The 26,941-nt window shown below is 38.5% G+C and overlaps 1 protein-coding gene across 2 annotated transcripts in view; it reads left to right on the top strand.

Annotated features, from left to right (window-relative positions):
* The window catches only part of LOC136881178 (DNA replication complex GINS protein PSF1), a 198,838-nt gene that overhangs the window by 87,767 nt on the left and 84,130 nt on the right, over positions 1 to 26,941 (top strand). For both annotated transcript variants that reach the window (XM_067153854.2, XM_068229284.1), the window contains one exon: positions 2,407 to 2,497. In XM_067153854.2, coding sequence (XP_067009955.1) covers positions 2,407 to 2,497 — 91 coding nt within the window. The remainder of the gene's footprint in view (positions 1 to 2,406; positions 2,498 to 26,941) is intronic.

Raw genomic sequence — 26,941 nt, 5'->3', positions numbered from 1 at the left:
TTTGCTCATCTTCATTCCAAAATTTTTGAATGTATTGTTCCATTCGTTAAGTTCATTCTGAACTTCAGCTTTTGTCTCTTCCCATAAAAGCACATCATCAGCAAATACCAGGGTGTTTGGTTCACTGTCCATTTTCTTCATAGATTTTATGACCTTGTCCATTATTATTTCAAACAGGAGTGGTGACAGAGCACTTTCTTGTTGGACACCTCTCTTTGTTTCAAACCATTTTTTGATCGTCTGTTGCCTATCTGGACACAGCTGTAGCACTTCTGGTATAGCATCTTGACTTTGTAGTTAAGTACTTTGGCACCTTTAGGTCTTCCAGGCATTCCCACATCTTGTTTCGAGGAACACTATCATATGCTTTTTCAATGTCCACAAATGCAATCACAAGATTTCTTCTGTATTCCCAGTACTTCTGTCTGCATTTTTACTCCAAAGATAAGATCCACAGTACTTCGACCTTTCCTGAGCCTGTGTTGTTCTTCCTCAAGGAAATGTTCCACTATCTTCCTAAGTCGCATTTCTGTGATCTTTTCCTGCAGCTTCAGTGTGTGTGACAACAGGGTGATGCCTCTGTAATTTCCACATTTCCGTCGGTGGCCCTTTTTGAACAGTGGGATAGCCAATATAAGCCTGGTATTCCAGCTGCCTTTATCATGTCTGAGCTGAGATCTTCAAAGCATGGGGACTTCCCATTTCGCATGCTCTTTAGTGCTATTTCTACCTCAAGCCATTTTAATGGGTATTTATTGCTTTTGGCCTCACCTATACTACAGTCATTGGTGGTGGTGTTGACCCCATCTCCATTTAACAGCATGTTGAAGTACTTCTTCATTTCATCCCTGATCCCTTCCTCTGTTCATATTAAGCTACCATCATCTGTTTCCAGTGCAAGGATGTTTATATTTTCATTTCTTTTACTGTTTAGTATTTTGTGTAGTAGTTTCCTACTTCCTTGACAGTCTTCCTCTATCCTTGTAGTAAAGTCATCCAGCACTTTGCCTTTATTTCCTGGATCAGTCTTTTTACAGCCAGTTTTTTCCTGTATTCCTGTGCTAGATGTTCAATTTCTAATTTATTCCGTCTATCATCTGTTTTCTGTTTTTCGAGGTCTAATTTTCTTTTCAGTATGTTTTTATCTTTTACTACTGTCTTCACTCAGTCATTCCACCAAGGTGTTTCCTTCTCTCTTGGTGTGGCACTTGCTTTTCCGCAAATTTCCGTGGCTTCTTTTACAAGGATTTCTTTGAATAAGGACCATTTTTCTTCTACTCCCCCTTTCTCAGTTTTGGGTAATTTGGCTGTTATCCTCGCTTCATAGTTTCCTTTCTTCTCCATGTCCTTCAACAGCCATGTCTTAATCTTTGGGATTTTCTTTTGTTTCATTTTGGGCACATGGACATCTTTTAGGTCGGTGATTAACAGCCGATGGTTGTTATCTAGGCACTCGCTGGGTATGACTTTAACATTTGTAACATACTGACCCGCTTTTCTATCAGTGATGATGTTGTAGACGTAGCGGCACTAAAGTGGTTTTATGCAAAGAAGTGAACGTGTGATAAAATAGCATTGAGAATGATAGCGTGAATTAAGAGTATTATTATAATTAGAGTGGGTAGATTCACTGAGTTGTATTTCACTGTCTAGTAACTGATGTTAGACCTTCTTAAAGAATAGCGTGCTATAAAAAGAAAAGAGGGGTTTATTGTTCCCTCTATATAAAGCAAAAACACAAACTGCAAAAGCTGTGGTTGAGCGTAAGAAGGCTATGCAAAATATTGCTCGAGGGAGTAAGAAAACTGAAAAGGATGGAAGCGAGGGAAAGAGAGGACCCATCCGAAGAAAATAGATATTGTGGTTTGCAGATCATTATTGGAATTCTATGGAAAGTTTCCATCTGTCTAGAAATTACTGAATGCATTTCCCTGACAAAAAAGTGATATCTTCGGAATATTAAAGAGCCAGGCTGACTGGCTTAGAGAGTTGAGACGCTGGTCTTCTGACCCCAACGTGGCTCTGTCCAGCCTCTTGTTGGTAAATTTACTGGCACGTAAAAGAACTCCTGCAGGACTAAATTCTGGCACCTCGGCATCTCTGGAAACTAAAAGTAGCTAGCGGGATGTAAAAAAAGAAAGAGTTATTCCTTTCACTAGTGATCTGACATCAAAATGGCAATGATTCATGAAATACACTGAAAGTGACTGGAATAGATTCAATTTAAGAGAAGTACTTTGGAAAGTTTTAAAGCCAGAAAACAAGTAGATCATCAGAACAAGCTCTTTTTCTTGTTTATCCCTTATTTCTCCCTCTCTTTTAAATTCCACATTAATGTAACATACTGCTGTGTGCATGAGACCAAGGATGACTAGTAACTTTGTACTGTTTTATCTTTTTCTCCAGATATAATCGTATCAAGAAGATAAGACAAATGAGATGGGAGTTTGGAAGCATTCTACCTCCAGAAATAAAGTACAATCTTTGTGAGCCTGAGGTAAGTAGACCTTTTTTTTTTTTTGGCCTTGCAGTGTAGTTGCATTATATCTTCTGTTAATGCACACCAGTGTACTGTACAGTCACAAGCAGCACCCGCCCCTGAATAAGATCCGCACCCTATATTTTAAAAGACAAAATTTTAAAAAAGTTTCACCCAAATTTATTTACAATACTTGCTACAGAACAAGAATGTCATTTCACTATATATGTTTCACCAATTTAAAATAGTTTCAGACAGTGTTTAAGTGTCCTTCAAATAATACCCAATAAATTATTTAAAACACCCATAGAAAAAGTTATCAATCACAGAACAGTAGTCAACACTTCATTCAACATGAGAAGTACCAATTTCAGAGCTCTCACTTTCACTTTGACCATCACTTTCCCAGTCTTCGCTGCCATTCATAGCATTAGAAATACTGCACTTCTGGAAACTTTTCTGGACAAGGTCACCAGAGATAAAATCCCACGAACAAGGCAGTTGAATTTGCGGGCGCTTCATACAACCAGCTGGCGTCAGTGCACAATAGTCAGCCGCCGGTATACAGCTATTTCAAGGCTGCTTTGAACGTACAGTTTACACAGACATCCAAAGACTGTAACATGGACGTCAGTCCGCCCGGAATGATTGATAAATCGGTTTTTGTGTCTTTGGTTTGCTTCTTCTGTTGGGTGACCGCGGTAGGTGTCCATAACAAGCAAGCATTTCTGTCCAAGCAGTGCACTAGCAACTGGAGTTTTGAGTTCTGACAATAACACCACCAGGTAGATTTTCTTCTCTTCAAGGCAACATACGGTGGAAGTTTAGTTCCATCAGCAAGTATACTGTACCGGGAACGCCGATACGGAAGAGAAGTTCGAAGTATGTTTGTTGAACTTCGCGCGAGGCGGAGGATATGCAGCCCGCCGAACTCAATGACGTAGCCGCCTCGAGTGAGCTCTACATGACCGTATATGGTCATGTCCCAGCCCGCCTGCAAAAGTCTATTTTGCGTTAAAATATTGCTATTTTGACACTGCCATCGTGAAGACGCAACCTGTCAAATTCATAGGAAAATCCACCATGTACTTTAGGGGTTATAGGGGTAGATAATACCCATGTTCTAGATGCTTTCCCACAATCTGGTATAAAAGGAGGGCGATCCGGACTACAAATTCAGTATATGTCACTCCACCGTCTCTGCAGCACGGGTGACGGGAGGAGCGCTACGAGTGCGGACTGAACCTATAGTCAGATAAGTCTTTGAAATTCTAGTGTTGAAACTTTGTTACTTTCTTCAAGTGCCGCGTTAGGACTTGTGCTCCGGTGACTATTGAAGGAACTTAGAAATCTCGTGAGTGTTGTGACTTCTGGAAGTATCACGTTTGAACTTGTATTTCGAACTTGTACTTTCGTGGACCGATTTCAGGAACATAGAAATTCTCCGAGTGTGTAAGTTGGACTTGTGTTCTACAACAAAGCTGTGGCAACGTAAACTTTCGTGTGAATGGTATGATTTTTTTCCAAGTACCACATTGAACTTATGTTTCATGACAAACTGTGGAATTTAGGGTATTTTCAAACATTGCATTCGATTCTGAAAACATGAAATACTTTCCGAGTGCTGCATCAGGACTTGTATTTAGACTCGTGTCAACATAGTAGACTGTGACAACTCATAGTACACATGCCATATTCCGAGGGAACATAGAACTTTCCAGTGTTATAAGTGAACTCACAATTTATGGAGTTAGACTTTTCCCAAGTACCATTTTTCTTTAATGATTATTTATTTTGCTTATCGACGGAATAAGACATTTTCCGAGTACTATTTCATTTACTAAGCTTATTGCAAATGTGCCAATGTGTTCTGAACCTTCATAAACTGTGCATTGAGAACTGTGGTGACTATAATTGGTAACCCTATAGAACATTCTAGTTTACCATGCCTGTGTTAGTAAGCTCATGTCATGAACTCGACATTTTACACATTAATTTGACCAATACAAGGTCAAATATTTAGTTCAATCATCCTGTTTTTCAAGTGATGATTTAGGAACGTTTTTGATTCAATGAAGTGTTTGAATCAAGGATTTAGTAACCCTTGCCTTATTTCATTGTATGAGTAGATGCAATAATTTAAAAGTCATATCTATTTAACAGTGCTACAAATAAGTGGAGTGCCGTAGGGGGAACTTGCATGTAAATCACGTCCCAAAGATCGAAGCCCGGAACGTGTGCGTCTGGAGAATCGAGAACTCTTAATTCCAGAACTCCGAGAACTTCGCATCCAGGCAGGCGTGGTTCCTACCCAGGCCGTATCCAGCACCATCCCAGGGTCCAGAGTTACCAGCTGGCCACGACACTTCAATTCTACTGTATGAAGGTGATATTAACTTGTCTTCAATGATCAATAAACTCAGATTATTGAAAAAAATCTCTAAGTTCGATGAACTATACCCCTCTCTGTACCAACTGCAATGTTTTTAAGCCACACCCTAAGATATAGTCCATGCTCATCAAATTAGTGTCAAGCGCCTTTTTCCTGGTACAATACATAACATTACTGTACACTCACAGTACTGTCTAGTGGCATTTCAAAATAGATCTGCATTTCCAATTTGGGGAAAGCAGATACAAATTTTTCTTTTGCAACCAAATTATATGGCATTGGAAGGGAAACAGTTTTTCTTCATAGGAAGTAGGAACACGCTTTTTAATGCTCAGTCCATTCCTTTTAAAGAAATTTCTGATCCACCCTCGGCTTGCTTTAAACTCTGGTGTAGAAAGTTCTTTTGCGATTTCTAATCCTTTTAATTGGCACATTTCGCTGGGCTGAGTAGGTCAGACGGTTGAGGTGCTAGCCTTCTGACCCCAGCGTGGCAGATTTGATCCTGGCTCAGTCCGGTGGTATTTGAAGGTGCTCGAATACATCAGCCTCGTGTCGGTAGATTTACTGGTATGTAAAAGAGCTCCTTCAGGACTAAATTCCGGCACTTTGGTATCTTCAAAAACTGTAAAAGGAGTCATTGGGGCGTAAAGCACATTTCGGTAGACACGCCTTACCCCAGTTCCCGCCATTCTGTTACCTATTGGTACAGAATCTGTTCAATTTCAGGAAACTGTATACTCTGCCCGCAGAAAACTCTACGATCACCCCTACTGTTTAAAAAGGAAAATCTTTCTCCTTTCTTCAATCTTGAATACAAGATTCATCTATATCATATTTCCTACCGGCGGCACAATTTCCGATAATTTCAACTTCCTTTATAACTTCCAATTTTTCACTTACAGTAAAAGACTGCAAACACTTTGTTGAATTCATGTTTACACGTGGCAGTCTGAGAACGTGAGACTATAGACTGACTGCCGCCAAGCGCTTACAGTAAAAGAAAAGTGAACTACCCTCAAAAAAGAAATAACTAAACCTGTAACATTTTCCACCTTCACGTTCAACAATGATATTTACGAGTTAACCAATATCTTCAAGAAACAAGGCGTTAAAATAGCTTTCAAAACCAACAATAAAAACACAAACATTTTACACAATATTAGCAGTTTTTTTTAAATCAGGAGTTTATAGGATCAAATGTAATACCTGTGAAAAATGCTACATCGGGCAAACCGGAAGAAACTTCAATATAAGATACCATGAGCACACTAACGCAATAAAATACAATAAGTTTTCAGCTATCGGCCAACACATGCAAGATTATAACCATAATTTTACCCATATCGAAAAGGACATGGACATCCTTGAATTAGCAAATAAGGGTCCTTTATTCAACATAATGGAAAATTCATGTTTGTGGGTTACCGTAGTCACGTCCTAGTTCGTGAACCATGGGCAATGGCTGAGTGGCCTAGTAAGTGGTCCTGAGAGTCGGGATACCAATTGCTATGGAATGGGAGTGGGCATCTCGGACATGTTCTGAGTCGTAATCTATAATTTTCATTTCCGTATTGACAATTGCACAATTAAAAATAGGAGAGGATTTCCACCAATCAATACTTATTTATTGTATATATTAAATTACAGGACCGGTTTCGACCTCATATTCAAGGTCATCTTCAGCTGAACCATACATACATATTTATATAATGAAGCTTTGATTAAGATTGTGGTGTTGAAGGAATGCCATATGATGATGATGTACATTTAGTTACATACAAATGGGGCACGTCTTAGCGTGAACTGGCGTATATGTCATTCTGTACAATATTGCAACTGTATGTCTAAAATGTTGAAGGTCTTAAAACTAGTGTATAAAACACGTCTTTTCCTAAACTAACTTATATATATGTACAAGATAAAAACAATATATAAAAACACTTCATGCATATGAACATTCGTTCTTGCTTGGTGGTCAATACATCGACTAACTTCCGTATTTAAGTCTTATTCACAGTTGTGCACTTCAGCTGCTATTCTTAGAGTTTGTAAAATTGCATGGATAAAAGTTTTGTCTTCCTGTGCGTATGTGAGATAAAACACTTTCAATTTAAAATAGGTGCCAAATGTATGGATGAAATTCAAGTAAAATATGTTCAGCTCTGCTGTGTGTGTTGCCCTTTTATTAGAACCAATTCATGTTGTCTTTTTGGCTCCAAAGGAGCCACTACTTTGAAACCAATATCATCCAAATTTACGGACGCCAAAAAGACAACATGAATTGGTTCTAATAAAAGGGCAACACACACAGCAGAGCTGAACATATTTTACTTGAATTTCATCCATACATTTGGCACCTATTTTAAATTGAAAGTGTTTTATCTCACATACGCACAGGAAGACAAAACTTTTATCCATGCAATTTTACAAACTCTAAGAATAGCAGCTGAAGTGCACAACTGTGAATAAGACTTAAATACGGAAGTTAGTCGATGTATTGACCACCAAGCAAGAACGAATGTTCATATGCATGAAGTGTTTTTATATATTGTTTTTATCTTGTACATATATATAAGTTAGTTTAGGAAAAGACGTGTTTTATACACTAGTTTTAAGACCTTCAACATTTTAGACATACAGTTGCAATATTGTACAGAATGACATATACGCCAGTTCACGCTAAGACGTGCCCCATTTGTATGTAACTAAATGTACATCATCATCATATGGCATTCCTTCAACACCACAATCTTAATCAAAGCTTCATTATATAAATATGTATGTATGGTTCAGCTGAAGATGACCTTGAATATGAGGTCGAAACCGGTCCTGTAATTTAATATATACAATAAATAAGTATTGATTGGTGGAAATCCTCTCCTATTTTTAAATGTTCTGAGTCGTCGCCCTCCTTGTGCTCAGGCGGCTAGGACTACACAATTCACCGGTGGTCCATAACCCATTAGAGGAGAGATCCTCACTTGGACTATGTGCAAGTAGGGTAGCATCCTGCTTCATGAATTTACCGAGCTAAGAACACTTTAAGCAAGCCTCGGACGTATGGGAGTAGCGGAGTCCCACTCCCATTTGACAGGTGAGGTACTCCTTGGAAACAACTTGGCGAACGAAATGGAATTCGATGGGGAGCTATCAAGCCGCTGTGGTTACGGCGCAATATATTGCGTGTCGGAATTTGAAGTGATATATCTTCGTAACTGTATATCTTTGGACAACGATTGAAAAACGGATAGCTCCCTACATCTGTTGGCTATATTTTGAAGTAGTTAGGTTATTATATCACCACGGGGAGCGCTGGAAATGAAATGTTTTTAAGCAGATGTCTTCAGCTTTAGCGAGTCAGTTGCAAACAGTTGAACATGGCTGCGCGAAGTCGAGCTGACTTGCTTAACAAGCGACGATACAGTTCGTGAAATTCTTATGAATACTGAAAGTGATTGTTCAGTATTTGAAGACGATGTAGGAGGTATATCTGGAAATAATTCAAGTGGCAAAGACTTAAATGAAAGTGAGGATGAGGTCTTACAGCCGCCACGTCCGAAGCGAACGAACGTAAATAAAGCGCCTAGTAATCACAGAGTTTGGGAAGATGAGACTATAACTAACCAATTCACGCCAACCGCTTTTAACTTCAGTGGCAGTAAGTCAGGAATTCAGAATGTTTCACTGACGAAAAATTGTTCAGAAATTGACATTTTCAAAAAATTGTTGTCCTCCTCTGTGGTGTAGTGGTTAGTGTGATTAGCTGCCACGCATAGAGGCCCGGTTTCGATTCCCAGCCCTGCCACGAAATTTGAAAAGTGGTACGAGGGCTGTAACGGTGTCCACTCTGCCTCGGGAGGTCAACTGAGTAGAGGTGGGTTCGATTCCAACCTCAGCCATCCTGGAATTTGTTTTCCGTGGTTTCCCACTTCTCCTCCAGGGAAATGCCGGGATGGTACCTAACTCAAGGCCACGGCTGCTTCCTTCCCTCTTCCTTGCCTGTCCTTTCCAATCTTCCCATCCCCCACCAAGGCCTCTGTTCAGCATAGTAGGTGAGGCCTCCTGGGCGAGGTACTGGTCATTCTCTCCAGTTGTATCCCCCGACCCAATGTCTCACGCTCCAGGACATTGCCCTTGAGGCGCGGTAGAGGTGGGGTTCCTTGCTGAGTCTGAGGGAAAAACCAACCCTGGAGGGTAAGCAGATTAAGTAAGCAAGTTCCTTGTATCTTGTTTTGAGGATTACCATACCAAAAAACATTACTAAAAATGATGTTTCACAAGTTTTGTGCTCAAACTAGTTGTTTGATGTCTTGTTAACATACTATGTTAAATTCATTTGCTTCATTAAAATATAATGCCTCTTGAGGGTTGTTTTGCAAACATGTGCAATAACCTAAATTTTGGGGCGTGCATTGGACTAAGAAACCTGACTCTGTGCATTGGACTAAGAAACCTGACTCTCAAAGGGTCAATGGGGCTTATGGAAGAAAGAAGGTAGAAATGGCTGAGTCAGCAAAGAGGATGCATCTGGATGTGCTAGGAGTAAGTGATATTCGGGTAAGGGGAGATAATGAGGAAGATATAGGAGATTATAAAGTGTACTTGACGGGTGTTACAAAGGGAAGGGCACAGTATGGGGTAGAGCTACCATTTCACGCAACATAGTTTCTGTTAGGCACGGAAATGAGCGAATGATGTGGGTAGATTTGTCAGTTGGAGGAATTAGGACAAGGATTGTGTCCATGTATTCACCATGTGAGGGTGCAGATGAGGATGAAGTTGACAAGTTTTATGAAGCATTGAGTGACATCGTGGTCAGGGTCAACAGCAAGGATAGAATAGTGCTAATGGGCGATTTCAATGCGAAAGTTGGGAATAAAACTGAAGGATACGAAAGGGTGATTGGTAAATGTGGGGAAGATATGGAAGCTAATGGGAATGGGAAGCGTTTGCTGGTACTTCTGTGCTAGTATGGGTTTAGCTGTTACGAATATATTCTTCAAGCATAAGGCTATTCACCGCTACACATGGGAGGCTAGGGGTACCAGATTCATAATAGACTATATCTTAACAGACTTCAAATTCAGGAAATCTGTTAGGAATGTACGAGTTTTTTGCGGATTTTTCGATGATACAGACCACTGTCTGATCTGTAGTGAACTAAGTATCTCTAGGCCTAGGGTAGAGAAAGTGAAATCTGTCTGCAAAAAAATAAGGGTAGAAAATCTCCAGGACGAGGAAATTAGACAGAAGTACATGGATATGATTAGTGAGAAGTTTCGAACAGTAGACAGTAAGCAGGTTCAGGATATAGAAAGTGAATGGGTGGCATACAGGGATGCTGTAGTAGAAACAGCAAGGGAATGCCTAGGAACAACTGTGTGTAAAGATGGGAAAAGGCGAACATCTTGGTGGAATGATGAAGTGAGAGCAGCCTGTAAACGTAAAAAGAAGGCTTATCAGGAATGGCTCCAAACAAGGGCCGAGGCAGACAGGGATTTGTACGTAGATGAAAGAAACAGACCAAAACAAATAGTTGTTGAATCCAAAAAGAAGTTGTGGGAAGATTTTGGTAAAAACCTGGAAAGGCTAGGTCAAGCAGCAGGGAAACCTTTCAGGACAGTAATAAAGAATCTTAGGAAGGGAGGGAAAAAGGAAATGAACAGTGTATTGAGTAATTCAGGTGAACTCATAATAGATCCCAGGGAATCAATGGAGAAATGGTGGGAACATTTTGAACATCTTCTCAACGTAAAAGGAAATCTTCCTGGTGGTGTTGCGAACAACCAAGCTCATGGGGAGGAGAAAAGTCATGTGGGTGAAATTATGCTTCAGGAAGTGGATAGGATAGTAAATAAACTCTATTGTCATAAGGCAGCAGGAATAGATGAAATTAGACCTGAAATGGTGAAGTATAATGGGAAGGCAGGGATGAAATGGCTTCATAGAATAGTAAAACGAGCGTGGAGTGTTGGTAAGATACCTTCAGATTGGACAAATTGCACCTATCTATAAGCTAGGGAAGAGGAAGGATTGCAACAACTATGGAGGTGTCTCATTGATTAGTATACCAGTATTCACTGCCTTCTTGGAAGGGAGGGTGCGATCAGTCGTTGAGAGGAAGTTGGATGAAAACCAGTGTGGTTTCAGACCACAGAGAGGCAGTCAGGATCAAATTTTCAGTATGTGCCAGGTAATTGAAAAATGCTACGAGAGGAATAGGCAGTTGTGTTTATGTTTCGTAGATCTAGAGAAAGCATATGACAGGGTACCGAGGGAAAAGATGTTCACTATACTGGGGGACTATGGAATTAAAAGTAGATTATTAAAATCAATCAAAGGCATTGATGTTGACAATTGGGCATCAATGAGAATTGATGGTAGAATGAGTTCTTGGTTCAGGGTACTTACAGGGGTTAGACAAGGCTGTAATCTTTCACCTTTGCTGTTCATAGTTTACATGGATCATCTGCTGAAAGGCATAAAATGGCAGGGAGGGATTCAGTTAGGTGGGAATTTAGTAAGCAGTTTGGCCTATGCTGACGACTTGGTCTTAATGGCAGATTGTGTCTAATATCTTGGAACAGAGTTGAATGTCAGATTGGTGATACAAAGCTAGAACAGGTCGATAATTTCAAGTATTTGGGTTGTGTGTTCTCCCAGGATGGTAATATAGTAAGTGAGATTGAATCAAGGTGTAGTAAAGCTAATGCAGTGAGCTCGCAGTTGCGATCAGCAGTATTCTGTAAGAAGGAAGTCAGCTCCCAGACGAAACTATCTTTACATCGGTCTGTTTTCAGACCAACTTTGCTTTACGGGAGCGAAAGCTGGGTGGATTCAGGATATCTTATTCATAAGTTAGAAGTAACAGACATGAAAGTAGCAAGAATGATTGCTGGTACAAAGGGGTGGGAACAATGGCAGGAGGGTACTTGGAATGAGGAGACATAAAGGCTAATTTAGGAATGAACTCGATGGATGAAGCTGTACACACAAACCGGCTTAGGTGGTGGGGTCATGTTAGGCGAATGGAGGAGGGTAGGTTACCTAGGAGAATAATGGACTCTGCTATGGAGGGTAAGAGAAGTAGAGGGCGACCAAGACGACGATTGTTGGACTCGGTTTCTAACGATTTAAAGATAAGAGGTATAGAACTAAATGAGGCCACAACACTAGTTGCAAATCGAATTGTGGCGACGTTTAGTAAATTCTCAGAGGCTTGCAGACTGAACGCTGGAAAGGCATAATAGTCTATAATGATAATGTATTGTGCCCTTTTCAAGGCATGTGTGGCGGTGCTCCTCATGATAAATTGATGCTCCGGCTGCTACTGAAAAATAAAAACAAAAATACTCACCGGACACGTAGACTCTCTCTCTCTCCTTGGGTGTGGAAACGTCCCTCAGCTTTCCTCGTGATTGTAGGGCCACAACAAAATAGGGTTGAGGAAATAAGAATAACAATGGATCTAACTAACTACAAATAAATTTACCCAAGACTGAATCGAATTTAAATGAACGTAATTTATTAACAAAAGTTGCAAAACAACAAAAAATAGTAAAAATTAAAATGAAGTGGAACAAAAATGGATAAAAAAGTGAATAACCGAAATAAATAAAAAACTCAAAAATCTGCCTCAAATAAACTTGACTGTAGGTCAGAATTAAAATAATGAACGTCATCATGAATAAACAAACACTGCGTCGATAGGCGCCAACATAAAAGAACCACTCGTACTAATGTCTCAGATTTACAAACAAAACTGAAAATTGTAAATAAAGGAATTATGTAATTAAACAATTAATTAATTAATTAAAATAGTCTGAGACAACTCATGGGTATCTTAAAACTCACTATTCTTGACTTATTAATCTTACAAGTTACCCAACTGTTAACAATAATTTTTAAAATAAAAGAAAGAAAGAAAGAAAGAAAGAAAGAAAGAACCATGAACACTCTTTCCATTGATTAATACTATCACTTTTAATTTTATAACCTTGCCACGTGATTAATCTAGTGGCTGAAAGAAAATCACAAAAGCTGTGTTTCAATAAAATGAAATTAACTCTCAGAAATTAATTATTTAGCCATGATACACCTTAAATTAACTTACTGTGATAGTTCCGGACAATCAATACAAAAATAATAGTAGGCTACATGCCTCAGTATTTACATTAACCAAATGAACTCGCCTTTTAACATCATTTGATCTGCCTTTTATTACAGTTTACTAAAAATAAACAAATTGTGTTATATTATTGTTGATGGCGGCAGATTCCATCTCATTGAATCAACTTGCGGTATTATTCACATAACATATTACCAAAGGTCGGTTCGTTTGCATAAATTAAATTTGTAGTGGCACAAGTTTATTTACGGTGCCTTCATGTAAGCGTAAAGAACCTGCTGTTAATTATTTGACTGTGAATACCGGGTGGTCCTACTAAACTAACATTTGAAATTCTAATTTACACAAAATATACACAGCACTGTCTACACAGTGCCCAAAACACAAAAATGATCTAAGCTACACCTACACTGAATTTACAAAATAAAACAGATATCTACTGTAAGATGTTCGTGACTCTCTTACTGAATCAACAAACATTTAAATCTGAATTTAATATGGAAAATATGAATATCTGCATTTAACACGAAAATTTTGAAAATTAACATTCATTAAATAAAAATACACATTCGTCGGACCTTGTACTCACACTTACTTGTTACCTGCTTACTTACACATACGTTATTTGAAGGGCGCCAGCTGCCACTCAGTGCAGCAATAATAGAATAAGACTCTTGACTATCTCTAGGGTGTGGGGTAATAAGCTTACTTTTGACAACATACCATATAAGTTCTGGGAAAAGGAGATTGGCGTTCAGTTTCCCCATTAATTTTGAGGTTAAGATATTTTACTGTCATTGAAATAAAACTATGAATTCGTTTGATAGAACAAAATATATTCTTTAAATAATATATAAAAAATAGTGAGTCTTGTTGCGATAAAACAGATGAGAATATGAAATTATGACATTGCAACTGAAAGAAACTAGGCATGAATTTGAATTCTTCTTGACCGGACATTTAACAATTTATACGAAATATTTCCCTCACTGATTCACTTGACTGTACCTTCAACACTTTGAGGGTAATTACGACGTATTCCTTTGATCTGGTGTTTGCTGTAGATGTGTCACGCCTAACTTGGTGATACATCCTTGTGACTGCTTCTTCTCCATATCATCTGACTTCTTTGTAAGTCAATATGGTATTACCTCATAGCAGGTGGTATCCCTCTCTGACTCCATGGTAAGCCCTTGCATCCGTGTCGTCAACTAAGTAACCGACCAACTTTGGCCTCACTCTCTCAATGACCAATAATTTATGGCTCACTGAGTCTTCTCCATCTCTCGTTCACACTCGTTGACTGACCGACTGAGGCCTCTTCATCTCGTAGACTTCTTCACTGTTCAGCTTCCGTTTAACTAATGACTGACGCTACAATATGCATCCACCTTTTATAGACGTTGGTTGACACAGCTACGTAATCTCCAGAAATAACAATGACGCACTCCCACAACGCCTCAAACTGTTGCATGTAATGGTGAAATCCCCTGGGGCGGCTGAGTCTCTGAGCGCATTGCTAATAGCTCACGATGACGTACCCATGACGTAGCAATGACTTGGCAGAATCGCCAGCATTATTGCACAATGTAACGATGTCATATCCAACATCTGATATATAACAATTCTCACTGTACATGTATTGTGTTTTTTACAAACACGTATATATGCATACATCTAAGTACAATCCTGCAAGCGACAAGCATTGCAAACTTGAATTGAATAAGAATTATAACAAAATAATAGTAATCTCACAGATAAAATAATAACAATACGGACATAATAATAATAATAATAATAATAATAATAATAATAATAATAATAACACAGATGCAATAATAATAATAAAATACAGATATTACCTTGTAACGGTATTTGAACTGTTACACCACATACCTTCAATGTCTACGCTTAAAACACAGTAAATCAAAACATCAAAAATGAAAATAAAAAGACAACGAAAATCTCAAAAATAAACGTGATCAACGCCTACATCAAAAATTCTAAAAAAATACGCAATTTACCAAATCCAAATCCGCTGTCAACAACAAACTTTCGAGACGTTGAGGTGCACTTTGGTGGCAATCACGTAACATAAGACAAAATGTCCATGGCTGATATTCCAAAGCTCAAAAAAATGGAAATGTAGATCGCAATGATCACAACATAAATTCCAAAATATTCATTGCTAGCCCGCTCAGTTTTCATGCTTCAAACTCGGCCCCGTATTTGGAATATCTCCGAGGATTACATCATCCCTGGTAATATTTGCGTACTTAACACTTCCGCACATAATTATCATATGTATTCTACCGTAGACTTAAAACTCATATCTCTTGAGCTGATTATTTTCAATTCTTATTTTTATCTCATTTTTATCAATGTAGCATTTTATATCAACGTAGCATCTTTCTATTCCACACGAGCTCAATAGTTGCACAAGTTCATTCTGCCGTTCTCACAAGCACAATTCGACATTCACTGGGTTTGCATGACATGGTCCTCAAAGACTCTATTTTCCATCTCATAATTATTACCATCAGGGATATTATTGCATATTTGTTTTCATACTTCGATCTTTCATTCCTATTCTATTAATCGCCATATATTTCAACATATCAAAACCAGAGCTGGTCAGCAACGATTCCTCACTTTAACCTGAATATAAAAACATGATTGCCTGCCAACATTCTACTATCAAATTTAAACTATGCACCCAAAAGAAATCGTGCATTCAAATCATGCATCAGCACGACAAGAAAAATCCAAAACTCGTCGTCTGACAGTGAATACAACTTGGCTAAATCTGAATACAATTCAATAAAACATCCACGATACATAATGGATTTCTGAATAAAACCACCTCAGCTGCATTTAAATGACTTGACAACACCTATAGGTAACAAATAGTTTTTATTATTATGAAGGCCTCGAAATGTATCTACAATAAACCTGGACATAAAATATTCTGAAATGTCACCGAAAATATCCTATTAATCACCAACATAAAACTCACATCAATGACCGTCTCAAACATGACTGACTGAAACTTTAAGTATATTATTATAGAGCCCCGGGCATCAACATCCCGATCGTTAGATGCTATTGCCCTGGTCACGATCACGGACCACGCTACAAAATTACATTAAACGCACTCCATCTCAGCTATGTGAATTTACCTATACAAAAAAATACATGAAATCAATAACCTAACCGGACCACGAGTTATTCACGTCATTATTAATTACATAAGATATAAATACAACATGCTCTTTTACCCCGCTTCACATTGATTTAATCCATCTTGCACATAGTGATAAAATTACACAACAATATAGGTTGAATCACACGCATTCTTGAAGCTTACATTAAGATACAATTTACACAACATAAATGGAATTAACACACACAGAGTTTGGCTTCCGTTGACAGAAACAGAAATGCTCCGCTTGCCGTGTCCTTTCCACTTTGTCTGCAATTAGCTCGTTCTCTGCTTGTTTGTACTGGGGATTAAAATGTCATTCACCTGGTCTCGGAAATAGAAAAGATACGGCCAGACCTAGTCCTGTCCCGTTACCTTCCGTAGCTGCCAAATGTCTTCACCCTCTAATTAGTGCAACTAGTACCGGCTCCATTGTCCCAACTGAACAGTATTTTAATAAAATGCAGATCTAATTGCGATATCTTACTGATCACACACAAAGGAAAACTGCTTAAATTTGTCCTTCTGAATTTAATGACTTCTTCAATCAACTCCTGCTGCAAAAGTTACGTGAGCTTGTAATATGCTGCGAATATAAATATTCCAGCCGCTATCATTCTGCAAAATAGTATAGTTCATCTGTGCACGCCGTGAGATTAACACATTAATGTCTATTTGTGAAAAATCATAATAGAAAATCTGCGACATCTCGACAATAATAAGTGTCCCACCAGTTTCTATTCTACCTGATCTCGTAATATTATAATCGTTCTCCAATGTCCATCACATTATTCAACTCACCGACCATACGCGACGCGATGACTGACACAATGGCGAGTTTAGTTAAACTTCACTCTGCGCTGCTCGTCTCAAGCTTGACCGTAGACTCTAAAAATGCAACTAAGACTGGGTGTTCAGTAAGATGCTACCGGTAGTTTTGTAAATTCTGGACACCACGCCTTCAAAGTAGTCCTGTGGAGGGGAATGGCATAGTGATATCACACCCTCGAATTAATTTTCCAAATGTCTGTAGATTAATTATTCAATGAATACACTCTGATGACTCCAAAAATCAGTGTGATTTCAATGTTGCACCTGAATGTCAGAAATGATCGTTCATTTTTTTACAAATTTCAACGCGTCACTGGGATTGTTTTACTGCCAAAATACGGCGCCTTCCCGCCATAAGACTCAGTCTTGTGGGTGAAACCATTCTTCCGAACTTTAGACTTTAATGCGGATAACTTCTTATTTATAAGATAATTAATCACATAACCGCACAAACATTTCCTCAAATTTTATTTCAAGACTGGAACACAGTATATTTCTATTACTCTCTTCTCCAAATCACGAAAGACTAAATAATATTCCCGCTGAAACAGGGCAGTTTAATTTTGTAATTTTCTGATTGGCTGAAAACTGCCTCCAGCTAGACTGACATATTTCGGCACGGGTTCAACACTTTCGCAGAGGGGAGTTAGGTATGACTCTGTCTCACTGGACTGTCTCTGTTCCTCCTTAAGGTGCGGAAAATTCCACTGTCCTCTTTCTCGTGCGAAAAGTTTGGCAGAGACTTTCACATCGTCGGCACCATAAATTTTTATTGCCGGATGCTTTTAGCAAGAGCCTTCTTCAGACATGCCTTAAAGCAAGTTAAGGGGATGTATGTTCACCCTGTGAGGTCTCTATGTTGCTTCTTGTGAGATATCTGCACTGACTTGCTATTTGCAGTATTCACATATATAAATTTAATTATTTTTATCAATGCATACATCAGGCAATTCACCTTATGGGTGCAGTATGTATGTATGTTTTCTCAGAAACAATAATTCAGCCAACCAGAACTCAGTCCTAAGTTTAATTAAAGGTACTTTTCTGAAACAATTACCTTTTCTCCCGCAACTTTCAGCTCCGCCTTGAATCCCCACCCCATCCCCTACCAAGCCACCTCCACTCTACCCAACCCGCACACGCCTGCCGTCCTTCCCGCCCATATTTCCCCTTCCACCATCAGTCACACTCGCACAGTGGTACCGCAACTCAAGATTCAACATTAGCCATAGACGTTCGTATTATTATGTGGATATGGACTAGATGTCTATTTTGTTAAATGTTTTAAATCACCAGTGTAATATCACACCAACATTATTCAGTTCTTCATAAACATTTTAAACAAGCTTTGACTCTGAATTATCAGTTAAGAACTCGTAACAATTTCACATTGTATAATACTCATGCTTAATGTTATACTTTGACCAAAACAATCAGGATCCTGATTTTTATCTTTTAGGTATGAGTATAAAAAGGCTGATGCCCTTATAAGGGGCGAAACATGTCCCATCAGATTTTAGTATAATAAGCTTTAGGAACTCAATTGTATTGAATATTCATCCTAATAAATTTTTATAATATTTTTTAAATTTAAGTCAGGGAAAATCAAGAAATTTGGGAAAAGTCAGGGAAAACTGAAAAAAATATTGAAAATCAGTGACTTTTAAATTTTTAAATTAAATCATTGTGATAAATCATCAACAAACATGCAATTTCTTGATAACTGCTGGTGAAACAAATTGTAATCAAGTTCAGGTAATAAATATTTATATAGTATATTATGGACGTCCTTTCAACTACACGTCTCTAACAAACTTAACCTCACTTTGTTAAAGAAACAAAACACACTTGACAAGAAGTGGAATGCTCTTTCAAAAACAAAAACAACACTTAGCAAACATAACACCCCAAATAACACTAGGCCTAATGATTTTCACCAACCTGTAGTACTTAAGTAAAATCAGTCTTGATGCCGATGATCTCGATGTGTTGAGCAAGGGACCTAAACATAATTGGGGTAATCCTTCTAACTGTGATAATTTAATATCCACCATAGCTGAATCTGAATTGGCCATTAGCAAATTATCAATAAATATACAAGAAGAAGTCCGATATGAAGTCAAACACAAGCTATCTTCCATCCTTAATCAACAACAAACCATTAAACCCAACACAGTGCACATAGCTAAAGTAAACAAACTAAAGAAAAAAGTCAAACAAAACGACTTAATTATAACAAAAGCCGACAAAGGAAATGCTACCGCAATCATGGACAAAAGGGACTATGTTAATAAAGCACACACGTTTTTTGCAGACAACAACTTCATAACCTCTAAAAAAGATCCAACTAATAAAATACAAAGAGACCTAAAAACCATTATCAAGAATGTTTCATTTCTGTTTAATGACCTTGAAAAATCCAAAATGATTATCATGAATCCGAAGCTTTCCACAGCCGAAGCGCTACCCAAATCCATAAAGCAGACGTCCCCATAAGACCCATTATCAGTTTCAGAAACAGTCCGACTTATGAAGTATCTCGGTTCATTCACAAATTCCTCAAGTCACATTATCGTTTTTAAGCCAACACATCAGTAAAGAACTCCTTAGAATTCTGCAACAAGATTAAACACTTTAATTTATCCAAACACCACACTCTTCATTCTTTTGATATTACTAACATGTACGCTAATGTTCCCGTTAACAGCACCGTACAATTGATCAAGAATAATCTCTCCAAATTCAGCAATTTAAGTATAGGCGAAATTGATGAATTTATTCAGATTCTGGAATTTACTTTGAACAACAATTTCTTCACTTTCAATGATGTCATTTACCAACAGATAGGTCTTCCCATAGGGTCACCAGCTTCAGGAATCCTTGCAGACATCTACATTGATCATTTAGAGCATTCTCACATCATTGGCAAGATCAACGGCATTCAACACTGGACACGCTTTGTTACGTCACTAACAGCAACACAGTACTTGGATTTCTCAACTCCATTGACCCACATATAAAATTCACCATAGAGTTAGAAAACAATAAGGCCCTTAATTACCTGGACTTAACCATTATGCGTAACAGCAACAACACTTTATCCTTCAATATATACAGGAAACCCACCCATACCATCAATACCATCCATCAGACCTCTGTGCACCCAGACATACATAAAAAAGCAGCTTACCATAGCATGGTCCTCAGAGCATTAACTGTCTCTTTATCTCGCAAGAATTACAAAAAAGAAATTAATACCATTTACAATATTGCAGAACACAATGGTTTCAGTAGAACCTTCGTCAACAGAATCATCAACAGTTATAAAAGCAGACCCAAGACTACCCTAGAAAAAGATTCCGCTCCTAAAGAAAAGTTTTCCACATTCACTTTCAATAATAGTAACATTTACCAAATTTCTAATATTTTTAAGAAACACAACATCAAAATAGCCTATAGAACCTCCCACACCAACTCCAAACTCATTTTCAATCCACACACTGTCAACAATAACTATAACAACATTAACAACAAATATTTGAACTCTGGAGTTTACAAATTAAAATGCCAATCCTGTAATTCCAGCTATATTGGATAAACAGGCCGCAATTTTGTCATAAGATACGCTGAACATCGCAATGCTCTCAAATATAATCGTTTCTCAGCTATGAGTGAACATCATAAAGCATCCGGCCACGAATACACCTCAATAGATAAAGACCTCGAGATCTTGCATTACGAGCAAAAAGGCACCTTGCTCAACGTTCTCGAGAGCATCCACATCGATTTAGATCAGTTTATGAGCCCCTCTCACAATTTAAATGAAGTCAGCGAGAAAAAGAACATTCTACTTGAAACATTCATTCCATATATTTGTCAGAATTTCTATAACACAAACAAACCCCACCTCCATCTCTCCAACTCACCACCACTCCTCCCTCCTCACACCAGCCCTGGACCACTCCTTCCATCCTAGCAAACACAGTCGAACCAACAATAGACTCGATCACGCGAACGAGACCGTTACTTTAAGAGGCCAGGCCATTTGAGAGGACAACCACCTGCTAAACACCGTATGTTTAAGCTTTCTTCACACCCATTCTACACTTTTTACTTATCACCCCACGTTTCTCACACAACCTCATTTTTCCATTACAGATTAGAGCTTCATTGACGGTTTCCGCTAGATCACTTACAGTTTACTATGCATCTGTCTTCTGCCTAACACAGCTTCTCAACTTTATATCGTGGCCCTTCCGACCGTTTATAATAAGGCAAGACACCAGCCAACATTATGAAACAATAATCAAGAAAGGGACCGCTAGATTGAGAAGATTTTGAGAATGCTGTTGTTTCTAAAGCTTTAAATTTCATTGGTGTTTTTTCCTTGTCACAGGCTTTTCGCCTGCATGTCATATCAGGCTTGGTTTCTCAAAAATGTTTGCTCCTGCTCCCCTTCTGACCAATTTAATGTGATGGGTTTCTACAAGGATGATTTTTGACAGTGATTTCAACCTGTTTGTTATTGTTACTAAACAATATTTTGTAAACTATGAGGTCCACAACCTCACCATGTGCTACTATTTTTCATTTCCGTCTGCATCATTTGTTTTTTCATTCCTTCGTTTTCTTAGGTTAACACAGTTTTTAGTTTCAATTATTATTTTAAATTAACACCTTTTCACTGAATTTTGTCGCAGTGAGTTTTTTTTGCTCCGCATATTGATGTAAATATTGTATATTTGTACTAATTTTGTTTCCGTCAAGGCTCTCTTTTGTTTGTTTTATCATTTGCTCCTTCATTATGTTTTTTTAGCATTTTTTCAACTTATATTATGTAAATTATTTCAAATCTCCCCTCATTTTTCACTGAAGATGGCTCAAACGAGCCGAAACATGTTTGAATTTGTTTACTCCGTCTAATGACGGAATATTTATTGTATTGAATTAGGAGGATACTCTCATTTTTCACCTTTGTAAAGTGACTTGCGTGGTAATGGTCCGGAAGTGCAGGAAAAGCAGTATGGGTGTAAGAGTGCAGCAGTATAGGAGTGTGGTAGGGCGATGGCACAACCGGGTCAAGTGGATCAAGACGGAGTGTCAATTAGTATTTAATAAAGAAATAGGACTGACAGAACTGTTGATGGCGGCAGCTATAGTGGCTACTCTATTAGTCATCGGAGGCGTCGAGATGAACCCAGGCCCATTGGCATGGGAGGACATGGAGAAAATCAAGGAAGTTGTCCGCAATGCTTCTCAGGCTGACTAGACCAAAGAAATGTTAGAAGCACAGTTCCAACAAATCATCGATATGAAGGATAGCATAACCAAAGATCTAACAGAAATAAAGACGAAGATAAGAGAAGACAAGGAAGAAAGAGCTATAATAAATCAGAGGATAAAGGCACAAGAGGAACAAGTACAGGTACTTCAATGGTGAGGTAGCAGAAGAACGGAGGGGGAGAAGAGAAAAAATATTATTATTTATGGACTGGATGAAACGGAAGGAGAGTCTAAGATGGAATTGATGAGCTCAGTCTTTAAGCTAATGAGAGAGAAATTAGGCATTGATTGTACCGAAAGGGAGATAGATGATTTGTATAGGATGGGAAAGAATAGGGGAAGAAGACCTGTTAGAATTAAGTTTGTGTCCTTATTGATGGCAAGCCAAATTTTGAATAGTGCGAGGAATTTGAAGGGCAGCAGAAATTGGATAAAAAGGGATATGGACAGAAAAAGCCTCCATGAGCAAAGAGTTCTACAGTTCCATTTACGACAAGCAAGAAAATCGAATCTAGGGCATTTATAAGAGGAAACCGCTTGCATGTGATGGGAGATACCTGGGCGAGAACGTGGACGGGCAGTGATCTGGGTGATATGTTCAAAGAACGAAGTAAGCAGTTTGGGTCATCAGCGGAAGTGCATGGTGAAGGAGTGATGACAAGGGATTCCAGAGTATACATGCGGTGCTGAGGTTTATAACCCTGGATAGGTGATTCAACGGTCTACGTCAGATTTATTACATGTAATGTCAATGCCAACCAGGCAATAGTAAAACCTAACAAGTACTTAAACCTGAAAATTAAAATAGGCAAGATTTCTAGAGATATCAAGTTTCTTAAAGATTGCTTGAAATTAGAGTTGGTACTGTACCGGTTACGACCTGTACATGCATATTTTTTGAGAGTTAATTGTATTTAATCATCACGCGTATTACTCCGTGCAAGCCTGGTTTGTTTACATTCAGCGGGACGAGCGAGCAAGCTGAGGACAGCTGTATGTGTGACGTAGCTGCAGGGGCTAGTTAGATCACCCGCCTGTCATGCCACGTGCAGCCGGCCTGAACTCGTATGTTGTAGATTCAAGCGTCACACCTTCCCGAATATTCGACGGAGAAAAAATTTAAAACTCCTATAATAATTATGGTAGCGACTTGAGCAACATGTCTTTTTCAAGGGAATCACATAAACGTCGCAATGCTTGAATTTCAAGAAAATCCATCGAGGGATTCAGGAGATAACCAGCTTCACGGCATATGTGACGTAGATGTCCCCAAACCGAATATAAGGAGGGCTCAATATAGCCTGATATCTCAGTCGGTCAGTCACAGTCGAGTAGTCAGCGTGGCTGTACTTGCTGCCATAATCGTCTGAGGCTATCTTCGTGTGGTTATAGTCTCACCTAGGAACTCTGAATTTTCTCGAAGTCTTTATTTACGAGTGTTGAGGAACGAATTCTTCTAAGTCTTTATAAATGGGACTTGTAATATTTATGAGTGTTGAGGAATGAATTCTTCTAAGCCTTTATAAATGGGACTTGTAATATTTACGAGTGTTGAGGAACGAATTCTTCCAAGTCTTTATAAATGGGACTTGTAATATTTACCAGTGATGGACTCTAAACAGTGGGAGGAATGATGAGGCGAGCCGGATGTCAACAGCAGCGCTGCGTGGAGGAGCTGAGGATACTTCCAGGCATAGGTCAGTGAGTCTAAAAGACTTTTTTCAGAAGAAGGGGATGGGTTCAGGTAGTAGATTAAAAATCACAGAACTATTATCTGAGAAGGATGTTATTTGCTCTCCGGAGGGGAGTATAATGGAAGTGGAAAGATCTAGAATGACTAGAAGTAAATCAGGGAGTTTAGAACGTAGAAGTAAAAAATAACTAGAGTTAAAGGTAACGTGTTAATATTGAAGGTGTATGGAGCAAAATAGGTAACAAAGACTTTAAAGAGCTACTGGAAGAAATGGACATCCTTGGGCTTGTAGAAACTTGGGCTGATTACAAGAAAGACTTAAAGATAGAAGGGTGTATCGTATAGAGTCAATATGGATCAAGGAGATCCAATAGAGGAAGGATATCGGGTGGAATTTCAGTGGTAATCAAAAACAACTTAGAAGATAGAATACAGCTCTTAGAATCTGAGTTTAAGGAATTAATCTGGATAAGAATATTAGATAGGGTCAATTGGAGGAATGAAAATATGTATGTATTGTACCAGTAAAAGAGCCCGACTTTAAGATTTTAATTTTAACGTAAGCATGAAATAGTTCTCAGGGCGAAACTGGATAGACACTAGCTAGGGCTTGGTACAGGAGGCAGGGTCCTACTACAAGAAAAATTTTAATCAGATTGAATAAGAGTTTATTCATGAAATACATATCAAATTGCACATCATCTCATTGTAGATAGGGGTTGTCTTCAACATTGTCCTTTTAATGGTCCGGGTCTCCAGCTCACTGGGCCGAACAGGCTGGAACACATTCCGGAAGATGCCAAATACTCCGTTAAGATGAGGCCGGAACAACCATGTTGGTCGTGTATGAGGAAGTCTCGAACTTCCGATGTTCTGGATGATCTCCGATGGTTTCTGACGATGTTGCAGATAATCACTCATCACCTTAGTCCAATGTGGCTGATGGACTCAATGTCCACAAAGACTTTGAAAATTTGTTCTTCGTCACTCGCAGAATTTACAAGTCAAAGTTCATAAAGACCTTGAATAATTGGTTTCTCACCACTGGTGAAATTACAAGTCACTGTCCATAAAGACTTAAAAGAATTTGTTACTTAACACTCGCAAAAATGACAAGTACATGTTCATAAAGACTTTGAATAATTTTAGAGTTCATCACTGGCGAAAATTACAAGTCAATGTTCATAAAGACTTTGAATAATTTTAGAGTTCATCACTGGCGAAAATTACAAGTCACTGTCTGTAAAGACTTTGAATAAATTATTCCTTAACACTCGCAAATATTACAAGTCCATGTTCATAAAGACTTTGAATAATTTGTTCCTTAACACTCACAGATATTACAAGTCCATGTTCAGAAAGACTTTGAATAATTTTAGAGTTCCCGCGCGCACAATTGATAAGTCCCATATGGCCGTGATGGTTTAAGTTCCGCATGAAGTCTGTAACTACTCGAAGATAGCCTCTGACGACTACGGCAGCGTGTAGAGCCAGGCTGAATACTCAGCTGTGACTGACTGATCAGGCTAAAGTGAGCCCTCCTTATATTCGGTTTGGGGGCTTCTACGTCATCATATAGCGTGATCCCTTGAAGCTGGTTATCCCATGAATCCCTCAATGGATTTACTTGAGATTCACGCTTTGCGATGTTTATGTGATTCCCTTCAAAATGACATGTTGCTCAAGTCGCTACCATAATTATTAGAGGAGTTTTAAAATTTTCTTAATTGAATGTTCGTGAAGGTGTGACGCTCGAATCCAGGACATACCAGGTCAGGCCAGCTACACTTGGCGTGTCACGCGGGTGATCTATCTTGCCCCTGCCGTTACGTCACACACACAGCTGTCCTCGACTCGCTCGCTCATTCCACCGAATGTAAACAAACCAGGCTTGCTCGGAATATTACGCGTGATGATTAAATGCAATTAACTATCAAAAAATACGCATGTACAGGTCGTAACCGGTACAGTATATAGTATATTAAATATCTGTTATTAGTAGGTTCGAATCCCACTATCGGCAGCCCTGAAAATGGTTTTCCGTGGTTTCCCATTTTCACACCAGGCAAATGCTGGGGCTGTACCTTAATTAAGGCCACGGCCGCTTCCTTCCAACTCCTAGGCCTTCCCTATCCCATCGTCTCCATAAGACCTATCTGTGTCGGTGCGACGTAAAGCCCATAGCAAGAAAAAAAAAATATATCTGTTATTAATTTTAAAATAGAATTAGTCACGAACTACATTAATTTACACTATATTACAAAATTACACTATAAGTATACTTTTACTATACTTCAACTTTTATTGAGTAAGTACTGCAAAAGTACAAAACCATATCAAGTATGCTTCGTATATGTAATACCATGTTGTCATTATAAAACAATTCACTTTATGCCTTTAATATATAAAGGTAGACAGGAGATGAGTCTAACACTATCTTAAAGGCTACAGAAATTCACCATCAAAGGCTGCATTTTATTTTGATTATTTTTTAATATAGATATTTAGTAATTCATTATAAATATGTTGTGCAAGGTGTTTTGCATACAAAAATTTATCATGCTTGCACGTATTTTATATTAATTTTCTATAAAGTAACTTACATTTTCTTTGCAAGTTAATTTTGAATTTGACATCATCAAAGAAAACCTTTTTTAAAGGCCAATGGTTAGACTGTAAAATCAACCCCTAATTCGCAGGCTGGTTAAGCAAAGTACCTACCATTTCCCAAGCTTATTGCAACATTTGCTTAAAATCAATTGATTTATCAAACATGAGTTGTCAGGCTGTTATATCTCATAGTACCGGCTCCATGGCTAAATGGTTAGCATGCTGGCCTTTGGTTACAGGGGTCCCGGGTTCGATTCCTGGCAGTGTCAGGAATTTTTACCATCGTAGGTGTATTTCTCTGGCACGGGGTTGGGTGTATGTGC

This window comes from Anabrus simplex, chromosome 9 (genome assembly GCF_040414725.1).
Source record: "Anabrus simplex isolate iqAnaSimp1 chromosome 9, ASM4041472v1, whole genome shotgun sequence".
NCBI classification, from domain to species: domain Eukaryota; kingdom Metazoa; phylum Arthropoda; class Insecta; order Orthoptera; family Tettigoniidae; genus Anabrus; species Anabrus simplex.
The sequence above is the reverse complement of the archived record's forward strand: the minus strand, read 5'-3'. Positions and strand labels throughout refer to the sequence as shown.